Source organism: Peromyscus eremicus, chromosome X (assembly GCF_949786415.1).
Source record: "Peromyscus eremicus chromosome X, PerEre_H2_v1, whole genome shotgun sequence".
Classification (NCBI taxonomy): Eukaryota; Metazoa; Chordata; class Mammalia; order Rodentia; family Cricetidae; genus Peromyscus; species Peromyscus eremicus.
The window spans coordinates 1,637,848-1,665,311 of NC_081439.1; the positions used below are offsets into that span (position 1 = coordinate 1,637,848).

Sequence of the window (27,464 nt, forward strand, 5' to 3'; positions counted from 1 at the left end):
TGGCGCCCTCTTCTGGCATGCAGGCAAAACACTGCATACATAATAAATAAATCTTTAAAAAAAAATTATACAAATGGTACAGCATTCTTATATATCCTTCAGATAGTTTCACATACTATTAACATCTTAAATGATCAGAGTAAATTGTTCAAATTGTTTTTCTTTGAGACAGGGTCTTATTGCATATCCCTGGCTCACCTGGAACTTGCTAGGTAGACCAGGTTGGCCTCAACTAAGAGATTCTCCTGCTTCTGGATCTTAGTGCTGGGAGTAAAGGCATGTGCCACCATACCTGGCCTCAGAATAAATTTATCTAAACCTGAAATATTTTGATTTAGTTTTGAAGAAAGATCACACTCTAGCTAATGTTGATCTAGAACTTGCAGGAATCTTGCTGCCTCAGCCTTATAATTGCTGGGATTACAGGCCTGAGTTGCTATACTGGCTCCTACCTAAACTAAGAAACTACGATATACCATCACCTAATCTTTATTCAATTTTCACGCATTTTCACCATTTTCCTTAGTATCTTTCTGTTCTGGAGTTCAACCAAGGATCTTGTATTACAAACATAGTTATACCTCCTTAGTATCTTCTTTTTTTTTGAGAGTGTTTCTCTGTGTAGCTTTGGAACCTATCCTGGAACTTGCTCTGTATACCAGGCTGGCCTTGAACTCACAGAGATCTGACTGCCTCTGCTCCGGAGTGCTGGGATTAAAGGAGTGCACCACCACTGCCTGGCTCCTTGGTATCTTCTAATCTATGAGAACTTTTCAATTTTTCCCTGTCTTTCATGATTGACACTTGAAGAATATTTGTAAAATATGTTGGAGTGTGTCCTGCCAATTGAGAATTGTCTGGTGTGTTCTTACTGGTTTGAGGATATACATGTTTGGGTTTTAGGGTTCTTTTGGTAAGAATATCACAGAAAAATTGCTGTGTTCTTATTCTATCAAGGATGTATGTTAAATGTCTTGTTTACTGAAATTTGACTACTCAGTTCAGACAGTATCGTGTTAAATTTCTTCAAATGCTGTCTCACTAGTTTTCATTGCTGTTAGGTTAGTATATTTTCCTTTTGTAGTGTAAATATCTTGGAGTAGACACTTAGAAGACTATAAAAACATCTTGCTTCTCAAATTGTCACAGTTGCTTGTTTCCTATTTAATGGAAATTACTGATGTTTTGTGAAAATATTTTATCTTATTCTGGATATGCACTTTTAAGGCACTTGAGAAAGTATATTCTTTATTGTCTCTAGTAGCAAAATACACAGTTTGATAGCTATTAGTTAGATCTACCTTACTATGTATGCTCTTTAGAACTTCTATTTCCTAATTTGTTCTTATTTACTTAATCTGTGTGATACTTTAAGATGTATTCTGTTTAATCCCCTACCCCCCGTGGTGCTGGAGCTTCAACCTTAGGCTTCATATCTGCCAGGTGAGTGCTCTACCAACTGAGCTATATTATCTATGTTCCCATTTTTTTTTTATAAAGCAGGGTTTAAGACTGTAGCCCAGGCTGGTCTCAAACTTGTTTCTGTTTCTTTCTTTACCAGATGTGCATTTTTTACTCACATGTACACACAAGTGCATGTGTGTACACCTAGAGATACATTACACTTTGGAACATAGATAGCTTTATTCTAAGTTATCTTTATATTCAGAACTTTATCTTAGCCAGCTTATCAATGTTTTTCATTATCAGTGAATTACTCATGAGTGAGAAGATATGAATGATAAATATACTATGGCAGGCAAGAGACTCTTAATGAAGGCCTAAACTCCATCTCTTGCAGAGAGACCTAGGTGTATAGGAAGTTCAAATGTCAGAGGTAGGGCAATGATTAATGTACATAGTTACAGTTTGGACTCATGTAAATTAGCCAGGAAACATGATTCAAATGTTTATGGTAGCCAGCTTAAAATTCTGCCTTGCCATCAAAAGAACAAAAAAGGTATAACACAAATTCTTAAGCTAACATGGCAATAATTTTGGTAAAGAATGTCAAATTAACATCTAACTAATAAAGAATCACACTTTTACATGAAAGCATGCATACACTAGTCTATGCTTCACAATGTCTACTATGAAATATCATATCATTTACAGGACTAAGATAAATGTGCCTACATTTCTAGAAGATCAAGGGAAGAGATGCTATCAAGCAAATTTTGGTCTTTAATATGCTTATCAAGTCTCTCAAAGGAGAATGTCCAAATTCTGTATAAGTTGAAAGTAGAAGTACATATTATAAAACAATGAATTCTCAGGAGCTGTAGTCATGTTGAAACTGAGATCATTTTTACAAAGTATAAGGCCAAACTATTACATAATCAAACGGTGCCATTTAAATGAGGAAGAGCTTGCCTCATTTCCTACTTTGTAGGGACAATTGAAAATGTTTGTTGGTTTCACTTAGGGAAGATTTTTAGAAGTCGTCTATATTAAACACAAAGGTGGTCAGGTGGCAACAAAACGATTTTACTAAGAATCCTGGCTAAGCTAAGGCTACAAGAAGCAAAAACTGGTGGTTTCTTACATAATGTCTCATATAAGTATATAAGAGATCATAGACATAACCGTTTACCATGTTTTGCGCAGAGCTCAGTGTTCTTCTGAGTGATAAGGAGGATACAATAAATCATTTTGCTGAACAACATAACCCATTTTCATAAATTACTAGAGTGCCTTTAATGAGCCAGTGGCTAAGTAGCAGTAGACATAATAACTAATGTCTTTGAGAAAAGGTAGTATTGTGGTAATCCTATCTTAAATCTGGAAAAGACAACTAGAGCTAAATATTTGACAACAGCCCCAAATATGTCATTATTTTCCAAGTGATGTTCTTTAAAAAAAGATTTATTTACTTTTATGTACATGCTTTGCCTGCATATATCTATATACACCACATGCCTGGTGCCCACAGAGGAGAAAAGGGCATCAGATCCCTTGAAACCCTGAGTTACAGGTGGTTGTGAGCTGCTATGAGGATGCTGGGAACTGAACTCAGTTCCTCTACAAGAGTAGTAAGTAGCCGGGCGGTGGTGGCGCACGCCTTTAATCCCAGCACTCGGGAGGCAGAGCCAGGCGGATCTCTGTGAGTTCGAGGCCAGCCTGGCCTACAGTGTGAGTTCCAGGAAAGGCGCAAAGCTACACAGAGAAACCCTGTCTCGCAAAAGCAAAAAAAAAAAAAAAAAAAAAAAGAGTAGTAAGTACTCTTAACTGCTAAGTCACCTCTCCAGACCTGCTTATAAAATATATCAACTGATTATAAAACCACACTATGGAATTTAAAATAAAATTACAGTATGAACTTTAAAAGGCCATACCATCAAATGACACAGTATTAAGCAATGTGTTCACACTTTATAACTCTGCTTTGAAAATCTGTTCTATATGGTTTCTTAGGTAGCCTGGAAACATGTTAGTAGGTTGAATGACCACATCCTAATTTCCAGAATTTATAGATGTTTAAATGTTTAGAGACAGAGATTTTGCAGCTTTACTAAGTTAAGGATCTGGCAAAGAGATAATTATGGAATGTCGGCATGGACTGTAAATCTGGTAGTAAATGCCCTTACTAGATAAAGGCAGAGGGAGATCTTTGAGAAAAGGAGTGGGAGGCAGTGATTGAGTGATGCACTGATGAAAAAAATCAACAAACAAAATCAATAAATGCCACCAGAAACTGAAAGAAGAATGGAATCTCCCCTAAAACTCCTAGAGTTCAGACTGGCTGATTTTGGACTTCTAGACTCCAGAACAGAGAATAAACCTCTATTATTTTAAAAGTCACCTACTTTGTGGTAATTTATTAACCAAGGCCTAGGAAGCTAGTACATATATTTATCAAACAGAAGAGTAACTTAAAAAAGAGTACAGACAAGGAGAGCAGAGACTAAGGACATCTGGTCCTTGTCCATGGTTCCAGAAATACTGAACCTCCAGGGATCAGGTACTCTGTGAAGTCTGGGGAAGCTCAAATTGCAGACTAACCAACCAACCTATATTCATTTTTCTTAAGCAAGTCAAAGGTAAATCCAACAGCTAGTACAGTTTTCCTTTCCCCCTTTTGAGAAAAACAGATGGCTTACGTGATAAAGCCCAATTTCAGCTTTAGAAGTCAGTCATATTAAAACGTGTCAGACCCAAGTTTTCTAGATTAGCATTTTTACTCAAACCATAGTATAAAAGTCTGGACTATCATGATATGTAAGTCGTGGTGGTATTGTGTTCCCCAAAATATTGTGCACCCTAATAAACTTATCTGGGGTCAGAGAACAGAACAGCCATTAGATACAGAGGCTAGAAAATGGTGGCACTCACGCCTTTAATCCTAGCATTCCAGAGGCAGAAATCCATCTGGATCTCTGTGAGTTCAAAGCCACATTGGAAACAGCCAGGCATGGTGACACATGCCTTTAATCCCAGAAAGTGAGTCTTTAATCCCAGGAAGTGAGGGCAGAAAGCAGAAAGGTATATAAGGCATGGAAAACCAGGAACTAGGCTGGTTAAGCATTCAGGCTTTCGAGAAGCAGCTGAGCTGAGATTCATTTGGATAAGGACTCAGAGGCTTCCAGTCTAAGGAAACAGGATCAGCAGAGGAACTGGCAAGGTGAGGTAGCTGTGGCATGTTCTGCTTCTCTGATCTTCCCGCATTCACCCCAATACCTGGCTTCAGGTTTGATCTTATTAATAAGAACATTTTAAGATTCATGCTACAATAAGTCAACTATTTCAAGCATGAGGCAATGCTGAAGAGGGGATAGATACGTAGGTTCAGCAGTCAGCTAGATACCTGCAAAGTGATAAATATATTTACTACACTTGTCTTATGAACCTATTTGTAATTAGAAAAGGTATTCTCAACATTCAAAATATATGAACATAAAGAAAATAGCTAAAGCATTTCCTAATATCCATCCATCCATCCATCCATCCATCCATCCATCCATCCATCCATCCATCCATCCATGCATATTTGAATGTATTTTCATAAAGAAACTGTAAAAGGATAAACTAAAATATGTGCAGGTGAGGCGAAGCAAAGGGAAGGGAATATCTTAGACTGTATCTTAATGCTATATAGTATTTGAGATTGACTCATTTAAAAAAACAGATTTGGCTCATAGTTCTAGAATTGGGAATTTCTAAGATGACAAGTGCTTATATGTGGTGAGAGCCTTATTCCTGTAGCATCCTAGGGTGGAAGGGAATAAGAGCATGAGACAAAGATCAAGACAAGACCAAATCTGCATTTACAACAAATCCATTCTTTTTTTTTTTTTTTTTGGAATTTTTTCGAGACAGGGTTTCTCTGTGTAGCTTTGCTCCTTTTCCTGGAACTCACTCTGTAGCCCAGGCTGGCCTCGAACTCATAGAGATCCACCTGCCTCTGCCTCCCAAGTGCTGGGATTAAAGGCGTGTGCCACCACTGCCTGGCAACAAATCCATTCTTATGAGAGGCAGAGGAAACAAAAGCTGGAGGTTTTTTTTTTTTTTCATTATTTCAGGGCTGAGGACCAAACCCAGGGCCTTGCACTTGCTAGGCAAGCGCTCTATCACTGAGCTAAATCCCCAACCCCAAAAGCTGGATCTTTTAAAATGTATTTTGTTACCTTAGAAATGTTTTATAGAGCTAAACATTTTTAAAGAAAGGAAAAAAGGTACTGTGATAAACTACCTGGATTGGTCTGTTGGTCTTACTACATACTAGTTTTCAGCAAATAATCTAAATTCTCTTTCTCACTTTACTCATCTATAACATGGGGATAGTAACACTATTCATAAGTGTTGTTTTAAGGATTAAATAGGTATTTTTGTATAAAAGGCTCAGCATTGTATTGGATTCACTGTGGTTGTTAATGAATATTAGATGGAATTATTTTAATAACACCATTAGTTTCAGCTTCCCTTCTAAAAGCAAAAAGAAGTATATAGTTGAGTTCTATCTAGTCAATCAAGTAATTGTTGAGAAAGTGAGAAAGATGTGAGATGGTTGCTTAATGAACATGTGCATTGTTTGGCTCCGAAACCAGCAGGATTCCCAAGCAAGAGCCCTAGCAGGAATATGAACTAACATTCTAGAAGTCACAGGTAATATAGAAACTTCATAAGAAAAACATGAACATTAGTTGCCAAGTTAAAGATTGTAAATTAAAGTTATAAATATATTCTTTATAGACAATGAAGGTGAGAAGTTTTACAAGTTCTTAATTGTGTGTCTATTTTAGATGCACTAGTGGTTTTCCCCAAAGTTCCAGAAACAAAAGGGCTTTGTATTTACCAGATAACTGCTCATTTATGGTCAAAGAAGAGATTCACAAGCTAACATACAGTCCAGAAGCTATGCCAAGTCCAACACTGTGTATGCATCTGGCATCACAGATGCTTGTAGAAATAAAGGAGGCCTCACTATGAATCCAACTAGAATATCAATTCAGACAGACAGACAAACAAAGAAAGAGACAGAGAGACACACAGAGAACAAATATTGACAAAGATTTAGAAAAGGGAGACCTGTATACCCTGCTGGTAGAAATATAAACTAGTCCAACCACTAAGGAAATCAGTATGGAGGTTCCTCTTAAAACTAAAAATAGAACTACTATATGACCTACTTATGCCACTCCTGGGAATATACTAAAAAGGAATCTAAGGTATCTAGTACCATCTTCTTGGTGCAGGACACCTGCACACACACACACACACACACACACACACACACACACACACAAATAATAAAATAAATCTTTAATAAAAAAACAAAATTAGGTAATTTGTAGAAAAATAGATGAAACTAGAGATGATAATTATATTAAGTGAAATAAGCTAGACTCAAAAAGACAAACATCCCATGTTTTCTTTCATATGTGGAGAATCTGGATTTAAAAATATAATAACATAAGGCTGGGAATTAAGCTCAGTGGTAGAGCACTTGCCTAGCAAGTGCAAGGCTCTGGGTTTGGGTTCTCAGGTCTGAAAAAAAGACAAAATATAGTAACATGAAAACTAGAAGGGACACTAACAGGTAAGAAACTAATGGGAAGGTGGAGGTAGAACTAAAAAGTGTAATGGGGTTGGTAACCATGAGCAAAGTGTAAGATATACATGTGTGAAGCTATCATAATGAAACCACTATTTTGTACACTCATTAAAAAATCAAACAGTATGGGTCCTGAGGCATATATGATGGAACACATCTGTAATCCCAGAACTCTGAATGTTTGAGGACAGCCTGAGTAACATAACCAATTCGAGACTAACATGAGCTACAGTGTGAAACCTTTTCTCAACTCTTCCCTCGTCAAAATAAAAATAAAATAAAATACAAACAAACAAACAAAAAAACAAGAGTATGAGTACTTTGGGGAGGGTTACTGGCTCTGGAAAAAAAATCCCTGCAAGACACCCTTAAAACTCTCTATATAATTTTCAGAAGCTATATAAAACCTCTGAATCACATGTGAAAAGTCATACAACTTTACTAAAATCTCTTTAACAGATAAATTGGGAGAAGCATGCATAGCAATCTTACTAATACAATGTTAAAAAATAGCTATTAATGTAGCTAATTGAACCCCAAAGAAAACGAAAATTCATATTGTACTTCAATGACTGTCTTCCAGGGGAAAACAAATCATCATAATATCTGATACCTCTTCCCCAGACCCTACCACCAAGTGAAAGTCTCTACTGATAGTAAGAGTGGCTAACAACTGGGAATGCTACCAGAGACAGGATCTCTGAAGACAAGCACAAAAGGACCCTAAGACCCTAAGTCAAGAGGGCAGACAAGAAGGTCACTAAAGAAATCTGAAATCCGTGGTGCTCAGAGTGATAATTCAAACACCAGTATACAGTTCTGGTAAGATCGAAAAATGCTGACACCACTTTAGAAAACAGCCAGAGAGCTCTTCAAATGATTAAACAGTTACTGTATGATCCAAGAATTTAAGACAACTAAAAATATGTTAAGTCATAATAGCTAAAAGTTAGAAACAATGCAAATATCTATGAATGAATAAACAAAATGTGGTTGTTTATACAATGTAGTATCATTTGGTTATAAAAATGAATGAGGTAGTGGTATGTAGTACAACATGGGTTAACCTTGAAAACAGTATACTAAGTGAAAGAAACTAGACACAAAAACCAAATACTGCATGATTCCACTTATAAGAAATGTCTCGAATAGGCAAATCCAGAGATAGAAAGTACCAGTGGTTTTCAAGGGCTGGGAACAGGGAGACTGGGGAGTTAACTGCTATGGGTTAAGGGGTTTTCTACAGGAGTGATAAAATATTCTAAATTTAGATTGTAGTAAAGGATACATAACCGTGGATATACTAGAACCTATTTAATAATATACTTCAAATTGATAAGCTGTATGTTATGAGGATTATATTTCAAAAAATATATTGAAAAATTTTGAGGCAGAGTAGATGTGTCTCATGTAGTCCAGGTTGATCTCTAGCTCACTGTGTAGCAAGAGGATGACCATGAACTTATGATTCTCCTGCTTCTACCTCCTGAGGGCTGGGATGCTAGGCAAATGCTCTATCAATTGAATCACACCCCTAAACTATGTTTTGTCTTTATAGGATAACTAACATGGTATTAAAGGCTACCGACTGAGAAACCTTGATGTCTACTCCTATCTATTATTAGTAAGAAGTTCCCCTTGTCAAGGTGGTGTCAGCACAAACTAGCTAGATAGCCTGAGCTGTTATCACTGCATATCAGTAATATGGTACCCCTTGCTACTACCACTCATCCTATTAATTGAGGCAATAAGGTGAGTATTATCATCCCTACCAAGTAGTAACAGAATTCCATGTCTCCTAGATAAATAACAGAACTGAGAAGGGGAATCCAAGTATCCTGCCACTGGTAGAAACAGCACTTTTATTTCCACTACCCTGGTTATAGCAAATTGTGGTGATATATTGTGTGCCCCAATATACTGTGCACCCTAATAAAACTTATCTGGGGTCAGGGAACAGAACAGCCACTAGATTAGACATAGAGGCTAGACAGTGGTGGCACACACCCTTAGTCTTAGCATTCTGGAGGCAGAGATTCATCCAGTTATCTGTGAGTTCAAGGCCACACTGGAAACAGAGCCAGGCATGGTGGCACACACATTTAATCCCAAGAAGTGATGGCAGAAAGCAGATAGATATATAAGACATGACGACCGGGAACTAGACGCTTTTAAACTTTTAAGCAGCAGTTCAGCTGAGCTCTATTCCAGTGAGGACTCAGAGGCTTTTAGTCTGAAGAAACAAGATCAGCTGAGGAGTTGGCGAGGTGAGGTTAGCTGTGACTTGTTCTCTCTGATCTTTCAGAAATTACCCAATATCTGGCTCTGGATTTTTTTTTTTATTAATAAGACGGTTTAGCAATTCATGTTACATCTGGCTTACAGCAAAGGTTTGATAAAACAAAAGATTTAAATAGATTCAGTGTCTTATAATAACAAAAAAGTCCAGAGTACAATAGAAAATTAGTTGCTACACTAAGAACTAGGAATGAGAATAGACAATTAATAGGCACCAACACCAAGATGACCAGAATGTTAGAATTACTGAACAAGAATTTTCAGGCATCCATGATAATTATGTTTCAATGAGAAACTGCAAACACTGAAAATTACAAAGTCTCAGAAAAGAAATAAAAGATAAGCAAATGGAAATTTCAGAATGAATATAATAACCAAAATAAACTCTTGGGTCAAGCTCAACTAAAGAATGAAATTAGCAAAAGAAGGAACCAAGACTGGAGATATGGCTTGGTGCAATGCCTTAGTTTCAATTAGTATCATTGCTTAAAAAAAAACACAAAAGAACTAGTGAATGACAGAAATCAAGGGATCTCAGAGACACAGTGAAGGAAACGAGAAGATCTTGAAGAATATGTGTAAAAGTAACAAAAGCAACACTTGTAATTATTAAATTGCAAAAAAGAGATAAGGTGGAGCTTAACAAATATTGAAAAAATAATGGCTACAATTTCCCCCAAACTTGGCTAGAGAGGCCCACAGAAATCCACAACAGACTGCTGGCAATGGTCGAGAGACAGCCTGAACTGACCTACTCTGGTGATGGGATGGCCAAACACCCTAATTGTCGTGCTAGAAACCCCATCCAACGACTGAGGGATCTGGATGCAGAAATCCACAGCTAGGCTCCAGGTGGAGCTCTGGGAGTCCAATTAACGAGAAAGAGGAGTGAGAATTGTTGAGACCAAGGTTGGATAAAGCACAGGGACAAATAGCCAAACGAATGGAAACACATGAACTATGAACCAATGGCTGAGGGGTCCCCAACTGGACCACGCCCTCTGAATGGGTGAGACAGTTGATTGGCTTGATCTGTTTGGGAGGCATCCAGGCAGTGGGACCGGGTCCTGTGCTCAGTGCATGAGTTGGCTGTTTGAAACCTGGGGCCTATGCAGGGTCACTTGGCTCGGCCTGGGAGGAGGGGACTGGACCTGCCTGGACTGAGTCTACCAGGTTGATCTCAGTCTGCGGGGGAGGCTTTGCCCTGGAGGAGGTGGGAATGGGGGGTGGGCTGAGGGGAACGTGAGTGGGGCGGGATGGGGGAAAACAAGGGAATCCGTGGCTGATATGTAGAACTGAATTGTATTGCAAAATAAAATAAAAATAAAAAAAAGAGTACTTGCTGTTCTTGCAAAGGACCTAGGTTTGGTTCCCAGCACTGGTAGTATATAATTGTCTGTATCTTCAGTTCCATGGGATCTGACACATTACTTTTACATTTCCATGGAACAATCAATCACCAAACAAAACAAAACAAAACAAACAAAAAACCTTTGGCTATAAAACAAACCTCAATAAATGTAAAATAACTAAAGTTACACAGTCTTCTCTGACAAAAAGGACTCTTAACTAGAAATCAACATGGACATATCAAATTAAATAAAAACCACAAAAGGAAATTAAATATAAAAATTAATGATTCAGCTAAAATGGCATTTAAAAGGAAATTTACAGCAATAAAAGTTATATATTGCAAAAAACAGGCTAGGAAATGTTGCTCAGTGGTAGACTCAATGCATTGGGTTTGATCTTTAACACCATAAACAAAAAGGAAGAAAAATATATGTCTAATTAGTAACTGAAACAAAACCTCAGTTGTAGAGCACTGGCCTAATAACTTAAGTATCCATGCCAACAAAATAAACCTAGAGAAAATAGTATGAATAGGAACTGAAACTGATGGAATTGAAAAGAGAAAATAGAGATGATTTTATTGATATAATGGACAATTTCAAAACTGCAAAAAAGGTAAGATAACAATCTGAAGTATAAAGTAGGGTGGGGATGTAGCTTTTTGACAAAATCCAACACCCCTTCATGATAAAAGTATTGGAGAGATCAGGGATACAAAGGACATACCTAAACATAATAAAGGCAATATACAGCAAGTCTACATCCAACATCAAAATAAAGGAGAGAAACTCAAAGCAATTCCACTAATATCAGAAACAAGATAAGGCTGCCCACTCTCTCCATACCTATTCAATATAGTATTTGAAGTTCTAACTAGAGCAATAAGACAATAAAAGGAAATCAAGGGGATACAAATTAGAAAGGAAGAAGTCAAAGTATTATTATTTGCAGATGATATGATAGTATACAAAAGCAACCCCCAAAAATCTACCATGGAACTCCCACAGCAGATAAACACCTTTAGTGAAATGGATAGATACAAGATTAACTATTTAAAACAAAACAAAACAAAACCCAGTAGCCCTCCTATACGCAAATGAAAAACAAGCTGAGAAAGAAATCAGGGAAACAACACCCTTGATAACAGTCACAAATAGTATAAAATATCTCAGTGTAACTCTAACCAAGCAACTGAAAGACTTGTATGACAATAACATCAAGTGTTTGAAGAAAGAAATTGAAGAAGATATGAGAAAATGGAAAAATCTCCCATGCTCATGATAAGTAGGATTAACACAATAAAAATGTCCATCCTACCAAAAGCAATCTACAGATTAAATGCAATCCCCATTAAAATTCTAACACAATTCTTTACAGACTTTGAAAGAACAATACTCAACTTCATATGGAAAAACAAAAAACACAGGATGTCTAAGACAGTCCTGTATAATAAAAGAACTTCAGAAGGCATCACCATCGCCGATTTCAAGCTCAACTACAGAGTAGTAAACACTGCATGGTACTGGCATAAAAACAGACAGGTGGATCAATGAAATTAAATCAAAGACCCATACATAAATCCGTATACTTACGGACACCTGATTTTTTACATAGAAGCAAATTCATACAATGGAAACAAGAAAGCATCTTCAACAAATGGTGCTGGTCTAACTGGATGTTAGAATGTAGAATAATGCAAATAGATCCATATCTATCACCCTGCACAAAGTCAACCCCAAGTGGACCAAAGACCTCAACATAACACCAGATACACTGAACCTAATAGAAGAGAAAGCAGGGAAGAGCTTTGAATGCATTGGCACAGAAGACAACTTCCTGAACAGAACACCAGTAGCTCAGGCACTAAGATTGACTATTAATAAATAGAACCTGATGAAACTAAAAAGGTTCTGTAAGGCAAAGGACACCATCAATTGGACAAAATGGCAGCCTACAGAATGGGAAACTATCTTCGGCAACACCACATCAGACAGAGGGCTAATTTCCAAAATATATAAAGAACTCAAGAAACTAGACATCAACAAATGAAATAATCCAATTAAAAATGGGGTAGAGATCTAAACAGATTTATCAACAAAGCAATCTCAAATGACTGAGAAACACTTAAAAAATGTTCAATATTTTTAGCCATCAGGGAACTGCAAATCAAAACAACTCTAAAATTCTGTCTTACACCTGTCATAATGGCTAATATTAAAAACACAAGCAATAGCTCATGCTGGTGGGAGTGTAAACCTGTACAGCTACTTTGAAAATCAATATGGTGGTTTCTCAGAAAACTGGGAATTGATCTAACTCAAGATCCAGATACACGATTCATAGGCATATACCCAGTATCACTCAGCTATTAAAAACAATGTCATAATAAAATTTGCAGGCAAATGGATGGAACTAGAAAAAAAAATCAACCTTGTGGTGATATATTGTGTTCCCCAACATATTGTGCACTCTAATAAAGCTTATCTGAGGATCAGAAAAAAAAGCCAGCCACTATAGTAAACATAGAAGTCAGGCAATGGTAGCACATGCCTTTGGGAGGTAGAGCAATTTCCTGAATCTATAATTTATCATTATACCTTAGAAAGAATGTTTGAAGAAGTAAAGAAAAATTTGCCTTGTTGGGGATTACAAATTGTTCCTTAAAAGATACAAAGAGGAAATTCTATTAATTATTTAGGACATAAAATAGGTCTACGAAAAAATCAGACCCCAAAAGGTGCAAATTAGGAGAGATCGATTACAGACTTTCAAAGATTATTTGGAGACATTTCTCATCTATGGACTGTTGTTGGGGTAAAAAATGATGAATTGAGTAATTTGTTCAAAACCTTAGAAGGTGACTAAAACTTAAGTAGTCCAAGAGAATTATCAGCTGAAACTGAGAGAGAATTTACTTTGGTGGAAAAGAAAATACAGGATGCTCTTGTGGACCTTGTGGATCCAAAGCTTGATTGTATTTTAGTTATTTTATCCTCTAAGCATTCTCCTACAGGAATTTTAATGTAGAGGGAAGATATTATATTGGAATGGATATTTCTACCTAATAAACAGAGTAAAAAATTAAAATCTTAGGTGGAAAAGATCTCTGACTTGATTTTGAAAGGAAAATTGAGACTTCGTCAATTAGCAGGAATAGACCCAGCAGAAATTGCCATACCTTTAACTAAGGATGACACTGATAAATTATGGGCAGAGAGTGAACCTTGGCAAAGAGCTTGCAATAATTTTTTGGGAGAGATTAACAGCAAATATCCCAAAAGTGATAGAATTTAGTTTATAAAGAGAGCTGATTGGATTCTGCCTCACATTGTATGGGAAACACCATTATCTGGAGCCCCTACATTTTATACAGATGCAAACAAAAAAGGAAAAGCAGGTTACAAATCAGAAAATTTAAGTAAAGTGGTTTAAAGTCCTTATAATTTGGTTCAAAAAATCAGAATTGTACGCTATTCTGATGGTATTAATGGATTTTTTGGAACTTCTCAACATAGTTACTGACTCTCAGTATGCTGAAAGGGTGGTCTTACATATTGAGACTGCAGAATTTATCCTTGATGAGTCAGAATTAACTTTGTTATTTATTCAGTTACAAGATATAATCAGGAATAAGAAGCATCCCTTATATATAATTCACATCTGATCCCCTACGGGTCTGCCAGGTAATGATGAGATTGATAAACTATTGATAGGAAATGTGCTGGAGGCCTCAGAATTTCATAAAAAAACATCATTTTAATAGTAAGTGTTTAAAAAAGGATTTTTCAATAACCTGGCAACAAGCCAAGGAAATTATAAGGAAATGTCCTACTTGTTCTTTTTACAATCAGACTCCACTACCAGCAGGATGTAACCCAAAGGGTACTCAGAGAAATGAAATCTTTGCAGAATTTGGAAAACTGAAATATGTACACCACACCATTGATATCTGTTCAGGATTGATATCTGTGGGCAACTGCTCTGAGCTCCGAAAAGGCTGATTTTGTAATCACGCATTTGCTATTAGTTATGGCCATCATGGGTATACCTGCACACATTAAAACTGACAATGCTCCAGCACATGTCTCTGGTAAAATGAAACAGTTTTTTGCTTATTATAATATAAAGCATATTACAGGTATACCATACAATCCTACAGGCCAAGCAGTCATAGAAAGATCAAACTGAACTCAAGAGGATATGCTATATAAACAGAAAGAGGTAAGAAACCCCCCCATAAATAGATTACATAATGTTCTATTAACTTTGGATTTTCTCAATGCTAATGAGAAAGGAACAACAGCTGAGGAGAGACATTGGATAATAGAAAAAAATTACAGAATTAAATCAGCCTATATACTTTAAAGACGTGCTGACCTCAGAATGGAAACCAGGATATGTATTACATTGGGGATGAGGTTTTGCTTTTGTTCCTACAGGAGAAGATAAGCTATGGATACCATCAAAATTGATAAAGGTTCAATTCAAACAAGAGAGACCTCTTGATTAGAAGAGGTGATAGTTCATGATAGTTCAATCAGCATGATCACTCAAATTAATTTATACAACAACTGCTTTTCATTTAATCAGATATAACTTGTCAAAGGGGAAGCTCCCCAAAGTTAGGGTTGGGGAATGGTTTTTGTTTTTGTCTTTCAGGAGAATGTAGGCTAAGGAATCAGAAGAACATTGGACAAATGAGACATTTGAAGAAAAAGGACAAATCATCCAGAAAAAATGTCCCAAGAAAAAGAGTAAATTGGCCTATTGGTATATCACATATAAAATTTTTCAAGTATTCCTAAATGTGTTTCTGCTCTTCTCTACAGACACTTAACACAAATGGTCTTTATGTAGTCCCAGTTCAATTAAAAATTAAAGCTGGCTTTGGAGTTGGAGAATGGCTCTCTCCTTCTCTAAACCCAAGCACGCTTGTTAAAGGAAAATGCAAAATCTCTGTATCATGTCAGAAGAAAGAGCCATCTTCTGATATGGGACAAAAGAAAAGGAAAAAATTAAGGGACTATTCTATTGCCACTAATCTCAATTCTTTGATTCTATTTTGATTCTTTAAACTTTTCTTAAGGTATGAATTTTATATCAAAATTTATAAGATTTATATATATGTATACATAACTTCTGTCATGATATTAATGGTCATATAGAGTACTAACTGATCCTAGAAAAAAAGGCTTCATCTAGTGTAGCTAGAGCTTTCCTGCCTGGCCCACAGTCAGGGCAAATCTCTCTCACCTGCCAGTCCCACAGCCACTCAGACCCAACCAAGCAAACACAGAGACTTATATTGGTTACAAACTGTATGGCCGTGGCAGGCTTCTTGCTAACATTTCTTACAGCTTAAATTAATCCATTTCCATTAATCTATACCTTACCACATGGCTTGTGGCTTACCGGCATCTTCACATGCTGTTTGTCATCGTGGCGGCTGGCAGTGTCTCTCTGACTCAGCCTTCCACTTGCCAGCTTTATTCTCCTCCTTGTCCCGCCTATACTTCCTGCCTAGCCACTGGCCAATCAGTGATTTATTTACCAACCAATCAGAGCAACACATTTGACATACAGACCATTCCACAGCAATCTAGCTTCCTGTACATGATTTCAGGTTTGAGTCTCATCAGTTTTCTTCAGGGAACCATGACCACACTTGACAGTCTCCAAAAAGATGATGGGGCCCCACAATTGTGGTGGTATTTTACTTGTACTGAAATGTGATTTTAATTGTATGTTAATAAATAAAGTTGCCTGGGGGTCAGAGTTATAGAGCCATAGCAAGTGCGTGGCGGTGGTGGCGCACGCCTTTAAGGACCTGGAGGGTGGTACATACAGGCAATGACAAGGCAGTCACGTGTTTAGTTTACAACCAATGAGAAGGCAGAACATCTAGAGTATTTAAAGACATACACACAGGAAGTAGGCCTCTTTTTCGGAGAGCTCTCTTGGCTGAAGCAGGATAGCTGAAGCAGGAAGGGTAAGGCTCTTAGTTCTGACCTCTTGGCTTTCTTCTCTGAATCGGCTCTGTGTTTCTTATTTAATAAGACGGTTGGTTACATCTACACACATGGTGATTCTATCAGGACAATGATAACACCACCAAGCTGACAAACACCACACAAAGATCGGCTTTGCACTACAAACTGCTCAGGACAATTTCGAGATGGCTAGCTGAGATGATCTAGCCTCAGACTACTCAAGCAAGGACTTGAGACAAGCCCTTGTACTTTTGCATTATGCAGAGGCTGAACAACAAATAATACAGGTAACTCTTCCAGAACCTAAAAATTAACCCCCAAATTTTCTTTTCAGGATCCCCTAAAGATGTCTTCACTCCCAGACAGCAGGAAGTAATTTTAAGAAAACGATGCCCACATTCCCACAAGGTGGGGTGGGTGGTTTCTGGTCATTCAATGGGTTATGGATAATTGTCTTTGTTTAGAATTGTTGGTTACAAGTTGTTAACTGATAATGATCAGAAAAAAGGCTAAACAAAGGAGATTAGATTTAGGGTTCTTGTTTGAAGAAAAAGAAAAAAGAGGACATAGATATAAGATAAAAAGTAGATTATTCAATCTACTCTGAAAAAAAGATAGAAATGATGGATAAGGGGTAGATTATTGAATCTACTCTGAAAAGAAAAAAAGAGGATATAGCTATAAAATAGATCATTGAATCTACTCTGAAAAGAAAAAACGAGGATACAGATATGATACAATATAAGGTAATTATTGAATCTACTCTGAAAAGAAAAAAAAGAGTATATAGATATAGGATAAAAAGGTAGATTATTGAATCTATTTTTAGAAAGCAACTACTTGTTTTAAGTATTTTACATTGGATTAGACTTTTGTATAATATATACAAATTATATATATTGATACAAATTTGAGATTGATTTTGTTAGAAAATACTGTACATATATTTCTAATCTTGTTCAAGGTATTGTACCTATACAGCTCATTTAACAATGTAATGCAAATTTCTAGTCCTTGAAAGTTATTACCAACTAATTAGGATATAAAGAAATAAAATTTAGTAGTTAGTCATTACAATCAAACTTACAGTTATATTAGGTATGTTTTCAAGGTCAAACAGAGATATAGTTTAGACATACAGGTCATCTTCAAACACTTTAGAGATCTACAGAATATGGCATTTAAGATGTTTTAATAACAGATTTTTTTTTTTGACAATGAGACATGTTTGTTCCTAGCAGTACCAATCTACTTCAGAGAAGATGATGGGCATTGAAGAAACTCCTTATGGAATTACTTTCTTTGTGGCAAAAGTTAGCCACTGGGCAATAAAATGCCCTTGCCTTCATTGCTGACAGTATGCTGTCCAAAATGGACAAGCAGGACACAAAAGAAAGAACTGCCAATCTTTGCTAAGACAAGGTAGGAAAGCTCTTTAGAAAATCCTGCTTCACAGCTCAGTCTGTCAGATATTCTAGGCCTGTAGGCCGAAGATGGGGTGCCCCAATGTTGCAGAGAAACCTCGGGTGACTGTCCAGGCAGCAAGTTGTTTCTGTCATCTCATTTTTTTCAGAAATCGCTTGTTGGCACTTCTGTTTAACTAGGTAATATTATTTCCTTCTCAGGTCTCTGAGGGAGTTGAAGAGTAGATAGTTATAGTTTTCCTTGTTAAGAAATTCAGAAAAAAAATTCACTAAAGAGGTGTAAAGTGTATAAGTTTGAAAGACATCAAAAGATAGTTTTGGTAATGCAAATTAGGATAGAAGGTAAATGAGATACAATCCTTTGGATTTACAAAAATAGGACAGATAATGGAAATTTTTCTCTGAATTTGTCAAATGCAAATTGATGTATTTATTGACTTATATATTGTACTTATTTTATATAGTTTTTCTTATATTAGTTATAATTTTTTTATTTTAGACAAAAAGGGAAAATGTGGTGATATATTTTGTCCCCCAATGTAAACTAAAGTTTATCTGAGGATAAGAGGAAAAAGCCAGCCACTATAGTAAACATAGAAGTCAGGCAATGGTAGCACACGCCTTTAACCCTAGCATTTGGGAGGCAGAGATCCATCCAGATCTCTGTGAATTCAAGGCCACACTGGGAACAGAGCCAGGCGTGGTGGCACACGCCTTGAATCCCAGCACTAACCATAGAAGTCTGGAGGTCTGTATAGACAGACAGGAAGTGATATAGCTGGGCAGAGACAGGAAGTGAGATGCAGAACAGAAAGGCATATAGGCTGGGTATACAGGAAGTAGGTCTTTTTGGCTGAGGATTTCCAAGTGGTAAGAATGTGGCTGGCTTCTTTCTGCTTTTCTGATCTCTCAGGTTTTACCCAAAAATCTGGCTCTGGGTTTTTTATTAATAAGACTGTTTAGCAATTCATCTTACACAATCTGAGTGAGGTAACCCAGACCCAGAAAGACAGACATGTACTCACTTGTAAGAAGATATTAGCTGTAAAGTAAAGGATAACCATGCTACAATCCACAGACCCAGAGAAGCTAAGTAACAAGGAGAGCTCGAAGGAAGATGTATAAATCTCCCTGGGAAGGGGAAATAGAATAGACATTGCAGGTGGAGAAGGTGCAATGAGGAAGGGGAAGAGGCAGGATCAAGTTGAGGGAGGTTGGAGTGAGAGAGTACTGGGAGAGACAACTGGAATTAGGGGACATTCTGGAGACAAGCTAGAAATCTAGTGCAATGGAAATTCCCAGGAATCTATGAGGGTGACCCTAGTTAAGACTCCTAGCAATGGGGTATATGGAACCTGAACCAATCATCTCCTGTAACCAGGCAAGACTTCCAGTGGAGGGATTGGGACATCAACCCAGCCACATAACCTTCAGCCTATAATTTGTCCTGGCTAAAAGATGTGCTGGGGTAAAGGTGGTATAGAAATTGTGGGAGTGGCCAACCAATGATTGGTCCAGCTTGATACCTATGCTACCAAAGGGAGCCCACCCCTGACACTGCCTGGAGAGCCAGGACCTAGAGGCTGGATAGCGCAGAGACCTAGGATAGAACCAAACATGACTGGTCAAAAAAAAGTCAATGAAATGATTCCTAATGATATTCTGCTATACTTGTAGATTGGTGCCAAGTCCAATTGTCATCAGAGAGACTTCATTCAGGAACTGATGAAAACAGATGCAGAGACCCATAGCCAAACATTAGGTGGACCTTGCGGAATCCTGCAGAAGAGGGGGAGGATTATGGGAGCCAGAGGGGTCGAGGATACCACGAGAACATGGCCTACAGAAATCAACTAACCTAGGCTCATAGGGGCTCACAGAGACTGAACCAACAACCAGGGAGCCTGCGTGGGACTGACCTAGGCCCTCTGCATATATGTTACAGTTGTGTAGCTTGTTCCTCTTATGGGACTCCTAACAGTAGGAACAGAGGCTGTCTGACTCTTTGTTGGCTTTTGGGACCCTTATCCTCATACTGGGCTGCTTTGTCCAGCCTTTAACTTGATGTGCCATGTTTCGTTGATATCTATGGGAGGCCTTCCCTCTTCTGAAGAGAAATGGGGGAAGAGTGGATGGGGGGTGCAGAGGGGATGTGGGGGAGCCTGGGAGGAGAGGAAGGAGGGGAAACAGTGGCTGGTTGCAAATACATAAAGAACTAAAAAATTATGTAGAATTAAAACCTAAAATATAAAGTAAGGTGGGGATGTAGCTCAATAATATAGTACTTGCCTAGCATATGCAAAGCATAGGTTCAATACTTAATACTTCTTAAAAAACCTAAACTACAAAGTAAATATATATAAGCCCATATTAAAATAATGTATATAATTAAAATTCATTTTCATTACTTATTCATTACGCATGGATGTATGTGGATGTGCCACACCTCAAGTGTCAGGGAAAGAGGAAAACTTGCTGGAGTAGGTTCTCTACTTCTACCATGTGGGTTCTGGAGACAAAACTAGGTTGTCAAACTTGGCACCAAGTGCCTTTACCCACTGAGCTATTTTATCAGCCCTATATTTTTTTAAGTCAGGGAGAAGACAAAAATTTCTACAGGATATTATCAAATATATTTGTTAATTCTTTCCTTCAGGAAGTGATTCCTTGCCTAATATTATCCCTGTATTTTAGTATACCAGTCTTAGTGAAAAGAATAAGAAAAAGGAAGAAAAAAAAAAGAATAGAGAAACCTCATGTTAATCAAATGATAATCCTTGATATAATGTGACAAGAAGGGCTCTTCATCCTGTTATATCATTCTCCCAAACCTTAATTATAGTCTAATCATAAGACATATACAGACAAACCTAGACTAGAGGAAATTCTATTAAACACTCAACAGACCCTGTGCTCTGCTCCTTCCAGTCGGGGAGCATCCTGAAGCAGCCGTTCCCTCAGCTCTCTTTGGTATGAACCCGAACGGACAGGTTTACTCCAGGGACAGAAGTGTGTCCTGGAAGCCCTCCTGCCTCTGTTTTTAGATCTCCAAGACTGATCTTTGAACTCTCTTGGAGTCAATCTTCCTTGACCTACAGGATGGGAGAGAGAGACCCTTGGACAACTTTATAAACTCCTGTCTGCCTTTTTTGGACTGGCCAACAGGGCACAAGGCTTGTAGCCACTGGAACTTTTCAATTGCCTGGAAAGGAACCTAGGCATGGAACAAGGAGGTGTGTGTGCCACAACTCAAGACTCTAGGGATGAAATTCTACTTTGTGATAGAGGATGGCTTGTCAGGATATAACAGAATGTATTTTGCAAAAATCAAACTGAGAAATAGAAAAACAGGCTTCCCTGAATTGGGGAAGCTTTGTAATAGAACTCCATAATTTGAGAGTGAACTGTCCTTCCCAGCCCTGATGCAATCTGCCGGCAGGAGTCTGCATTCTGGTGCAGTCCCAGTGTGAATGCATTCTATTCCCATCTACCTCAGAGTTCCCAAGCCCCTGGCGATCAAGCTGGAGACTCTGCGGCAGCGGGTGTGTCTGCCTGCTTCTCTTCCACACGAAGCCTCGCGGGCCCTGCTCCACTCTTGTCACGTTCCAGCTATCTTTACCCAATGATTTACTTTTAGTAAGGGGTATTCATGGTGAAAATATGCGCTGCCAGCTGTCGGAGTGCACTATATGGTCACCAAGTCAAGTAACCCTTGTATTTTTCTTTATATATTTTACGAATGTAACCCCTGTCGCTGAGACCAAGATGGAAGAGGCAGGGTTGGTGGCATTTAAAAAAAAGGGCTGGCTGAGGTGAGGGTGAACATTTAATTTTAATGAATGACTCTTTGGAGTTTATACAAAATGACCTTAGCTCACTGCAGTGAATGCCCCGAATGTTTCTCCCCAAGATGTTAAGACTCTGCTGGGAGGCTTCTGAGCTGCGTCCCAAATTAACTTTATGGGAGGCTACAGACAGCAAGACAGGGAAAATCTGATTGGCATTTTTTTTGTCTTTCACATTCCTTTCAAAAACTCTTTGTTTGAATGCTAATCAGATACTTAAAATACTATGCTGTACCACAGCCCCAAAAGGAAGAGGCCATGCTCCAAAGCTGAGGTGGGAGCACTTCCCAAACTTCCCTTGCTGTTTGGCTTACAGGACAATACAGATTGTGTGTTTCTGAAGCCAAGCCCTAGATTCTAAGAGTGTTGGGGGAAAGGTCTTTTGTTTTCTTTTGTTGTTGCTTTTTTTTTTTTTCCTTTTTTTCCGAGACAAGGTTTCCCTGTGTAGCTTTGCGCCTTTCCTGGATCTCGCTCTGTAGACCAGGCTGGCCTCGAACTCACAAAGATCCGCCTGCCTCTGCCTCCCGAGTGCTGGGATTAAAGGCGTGCGCCACCACCGCCCGGCTGTTGTTGCTTTTTAAAGACAGGGTCTCATAGCCCAGGCTGGCCCTGAACTTGCAATGTTGCTGAGGATGACCTTGAATTTCTGATCCTCCTGCCCCCACTTCCAAAGCACTGAAATTAAAGGCATGCCCGGCCACGTGCTATTAGGTGCTGGGGATTGAAATCAGGCGCATCCCAGGCCACTCAATCAACAGAGCTATGCCTCCCTCTTTTCAGGAGGGGCAGGGATGAGATAGGGTCTTATTCTGTAGCCCAGGATGGCCTCCTGCTTGAGTCAACCAAGTGATGAGGCTACCAGGGGCAGGCACCTGCCCTGCTCTGATGGGATTCTCTGTGGCTGTGTTGCCTCAGGCAGGCTGTGGTCCTTCATGACCACCTGTTCCCTTTCTTCAACCAGCTTCCTTTTCTGTGTCCAGGGACAAGGCTGTACCTTCGGAATTTTGTTGTGGGATGGGTTTAAGGTTTCTGTATCTGCCCCTGTTACTAACGAGTTGGTCTGTAGTTAACACAGGTATCGACCCAGAATAGTATGTGCTGTGCACACTGGATGCTTGATCCGAGAGAAACGTTCTATCATGTATAGAGAGCCCCGAGAAACTGATGGGAATGATCGGGAAAGATATTAAAGTGGCAAATGTGTCTTAAAAAATTTTTTTTTAAAGATTTATTCTTATTATATGTGTATGAGTGTTTTTTTCTGCATATATGTATGTGTAGTACATGTGTGCCCACTGACTGAGGAGGACAGAAGGTGTCAGATCCCCTGGAAGTGGAATTACAGATGGCTGTGAGCTGAACCTAAATTCTCTGGAAGAACAGCCAGTGTTCTTAATTGTGAGCCATCTTTCCAGTCCCCTCCAGTCCAGTTTTTGTGCATTATATTCCCTAAGTTTTTCCTGTATGGTAGACACTTATGAAAAATACCCTGACATTCTACCAGGCCCACAAAGATCCCTGACAAAAAAAGGAGATGAAACGTGACTACTGAGAAAGGAAGAAATGCTCTCTGATGGATACACTTGAAAAATAATCCCCATCAGTTAATCTATTTCTGTTAGAATGAGTAGAACCTATGACTTGCTTCTAACCATAGACTATGGCAAATGTTTTAGAAGATAAAACAATTTTTAAAGAAATGTTGATGTCACTGTCATTATTATGTCATATAAAATTTCATCTTAGCATATGAGAGAGAAAGATTCTCTTTGCTGCCTCTGAGAAATTGGCCCTGTTGTGAGAGAAGGCCAAATTGCAAGAAACTATAAAATCCTTTAGGAACTGAGTGCTTTCTGTCAAAAGACTACAGGAAAGCAAGAATCTCGAGTCTTTTAGCTTCAAGGAAAGGAATTCTGCCCATAACTTGAAAGTAAATTCTTTTCTAATCCCTAGTGAGAACATCCCAGTAAGCACAGAGATCGCAGCCCTGAAAGACTATGAACACAGAATCTAGTCACATTCAGTATAGACTCCTGACTCACAGAAATTGAGATAATAAATGTAAACTATTTTAAGCCATTAATCTTGTGATTATTTGCAATGCAGAAACAGACAACTAATGCACTCCCTTCTTCCTTTCTAGCTAAAGATGTTTATTCTTAGTGAAAATGAAGGAGCATAGAATCAATTTTTCATAATTTAATTTCCACCAAGGAAAGTCTGTATGATCCAAGAAGACAAGTACAATTCTGATAGCTTGATACTCTTGGGGCAGATGACCAGCATCAGCGAAGTAAACTTTTTTTTCTAGTCTAATAGTATTTCAAAAACTGTTAGGACTCATTCCTTCCCTCTCCACACACAACCTCTTGAACCTATCCCTTCTTGCACTATCTCCCACCCTCTAAAATAACTTTTCAATACTAGGCTATAAGAGCTTGGGAGCCTTCACAGATCTCCAAGTCTAGCTCTCTTTGATTTCCTGGCTAGGGGAATCTATACTATAAAGCTGGGAACTTATTCTTCAAATGAAATCAGTGTAAAAATTACCATTCTCATAAAGGAGAAAAGAAATGAAATATTTCTTGGAAGATAAGCAATCATCAGAAAATGAGCCTAAATGGTATATATTTCATTGCACATTTTCAAATTCTGGGTATTGTAAGTATGTTGGCAGGAGATAGATACTATTTAAGTGTAAAATTGAATATCTAATCTCACCTCAGCAGACTTCTTATGTTCCTTAGGATTTTTTGACTTCTTCCTATACATTGAGCTAGAAGTAAAAGAAGTGGAAGGACCTGCAAAAGATAATTAGAAAAAATACTGAAACGTATTACCCACTACTCTAACTAAATGCCAACTAACTAGATACATGAAAGACAGGAGACCAGAAATCTCATACTACTGAAGAAAGTATTCAATTGTACCCAAGAGAGAGTCTTGATGGAGTTTAATGTTTATTAGTGACCATCGAGACTACAAAAGCTTTAATAATGGCTGTGAAGATTCAACTTGGTGTAATCATACCTCATAATATTTTGGAATAACCCAATTCATATTCTGCCTGGAGAAAAAGATCTACCAACAAAACAACCCCCCCCCCAAAAAAAACATAGAAAAACTAAGAATGTGGAACAAATAATCTTTTAGCACTTCCCTAAAAGGTATTGCTAAGGCTTTAAACAAATCAATGACTGACCCACAACCAAACATTTAGCATTGTAGTTATAATCAAAATTAGGATTTACAGTTTATATTCTCAATACTTTTTTCTTCCTTTCTAGAGAAGTTCTATTAAAGCATTGGTAGACTTAGCTTTTGTTATAATTAAATTTAAAGTAAAAATCAAAGTGTTATATGACACATAAAACCAATTCTTCTACTCAATTTATACATTTCTAATGAAATTAAATGAAAAAATGGATCTTGACCTTTCCTTCTCAAAAACATTTTAAATGTTGGAGGAAGCATGAAACAATTTATTCTTAAGTCAAAGAAGAGATCCTCAAGAGGCAAAGATACACAGGTTACTAGCTAGTTCTACTCACACTCATCTGAACTCTCACTGCTGCTGAGAGGTCTCTGACGTTTCATCATGGTGCATCCTGGGAAAAAGAACAACACTGAGTGAAATGATCAATATACACTTGTCCTAGAGGTCAGTCAACACTGTCCCACATTGAGAGGCTGACATCAAAGAACTGCTATGAATTCAAAGCCAGCCTAGATTATAATAGTGAGACCACCCCAACAAACCAATACAAAGTATGCCCAAGGTTGATTGAGGCCATAACATTAGTCCAAACTACAGACACTGAGTGGTACACTGCTGGCTAGAGTAAAATTAAGGGGGTATCAGCTAGGCTATCTCCAGTCAGAGACCCCAATAAGAACATGAAAAGAAAAATCAGTCATGAAGACACAGCTTTCAAGGGCCTAGGCTGAAAGGCATAAAAAACAGATGGCTGAAGGAAGCACACCTATCCTTTAAGAGAATGACCATGACCATGACCACACAGCCTTTCCTCCTGCCCCATTTCCCTTTTCCTTGTTCCCACTTCCCAAATAAGAAGCCTAATCTAAAATATCTCTATGTACACAGTGAAGTTTTCTTATAAAAAGTTCCAATATTGTGAAGCTTTGGACTATATCTTCTTAGTGCTTCAAGTGTCCTTCCTTGAGTGTTGCTAATAACAGATTAAAAGGGACCATCACCTTTCTGGGAACACACTCACACTAGACTTAAGGAAGATACAAACACTTGAAATGAGAGAGTGGAACATCTGGCTTTAGGTCATGGTGTTAGTGGTGTTGAACAGCAGGGGACAAATTAAAAATGGGTGATTCTGAGGAAGGCAAGAAGATTTTTGTTCAGAAGTGTGGGATTCAAGCATAAGATTGGCCTAAATCAGCCGGGCGGTGGTGGCGCACGCCTTTAATCCCAGCACTCGGGAGGCAGAGCCAGGCGGATCTCTGTGAGTTCGAGGCCAGCCTGGTCTCCAAAGTGAGTTCCAGGAAAGGCGCAAAGCTACACAGAGAAACCCTGTCTCGAAAAACCAAAAAAAAAAAAAAAAAAAAAAAAGATTGGCCTAAATCTCCATGGTCTGTTTGGGAGGAAGACAGGTCTGCTGGTTTCTCTTACACAGATGCCAACAAGAACAAATGTATCACCCAGGGAGAGAATACACACTGATGGGAGTATTTGGAGAATTCCAAAAATATATACCTGAAACAAAAGTGATCTAGGATTAAGAAGGGAGAAAGGACAGACCTAATAGCTTATCCTAAAAAGGCTACTAACGAGTAACACCAATGTCTGATTTATTACAAAATGAATGTCTCATGGCTTTTAATATGTACCATAATTTAATTCATACACCAGAATTCAGATCATGAATGTCTAACAATGTTTTCGTTGGACCGTCCTGATTTAAATAAAATTGACTTGTAGTAAAGTGGATATGATCTTTCTAAAAACAACAATTTCAGTTGGCATAAATACTGTCACTGCTTTCCCTTTCTCAAGATAGGGCTGGACTTAATTAGCAATGTTCAACTTTCCACAAAGATGGGGTGTTACCTCAAAAGCTACTGAAAGGTTTTATACTTAGATTTATATAATTGGCATTTGATTGTGTTTAAACACTGGGAAAATTCTCACTGTCTCTGAACAAAGCAGAAGTTACCTGTCTTTCAGTTTGTGTTCTCTGGCCTGTTACAGACAGTGGTTAAACATCAGGAAGTAATTGTCTATTCTTAACAATGCCAGTTAAATTAGAATTCCCTATGTCAAAGGATGCTGCCTTTTACTGCTGAGAGGCATTTTATTGTGGTTTATGTATAATATCAAGTAGAATGTTTAACACTTCTTTAAATTAAATTAAGATGCTTAAAAAACTCAGCAACTTAGACCCTTACTTTTAAATTCTTTATTATCTAAGACTAAGTTGTAATTCAGAATTGCCTTAAACACACATTCAGAAACACACAAAACTGGAAC

The 27,464-nt window shown here is 38.0% G+C and overlaps 1 protein-coding gene across 1 annotated transcript in view; it reads right to left on the bottom strand.

Annotated features, from left to right (window-relative positions):
• The window catches only part of Jade3 (jade family PHD finger 3), a 154,613-nt gene that overhangs the window by 60,456 nt on the left and 66,693 nt on the right, over window positions 1-27,464 (bottom strand). The window contains exons 4-5 of the mRNA XM_059250225.1: window positions 25,513-25,569; window positions 24,683-24,762 (exon numbers count right to left, since the gene is read on the bottom strand). Coding sequence (XP_059106208.1) covers window positions 24,683-24,762; window positions 25,513-25,561 — 129 coding nt within the window. The 5' untranslated portion in view covers window positions 25,562-25,569. The remainder of the gene's footprint in view (window positions 1-24,682; window positions 24,763-25,512; window positions 25,570-27,464) is intronic.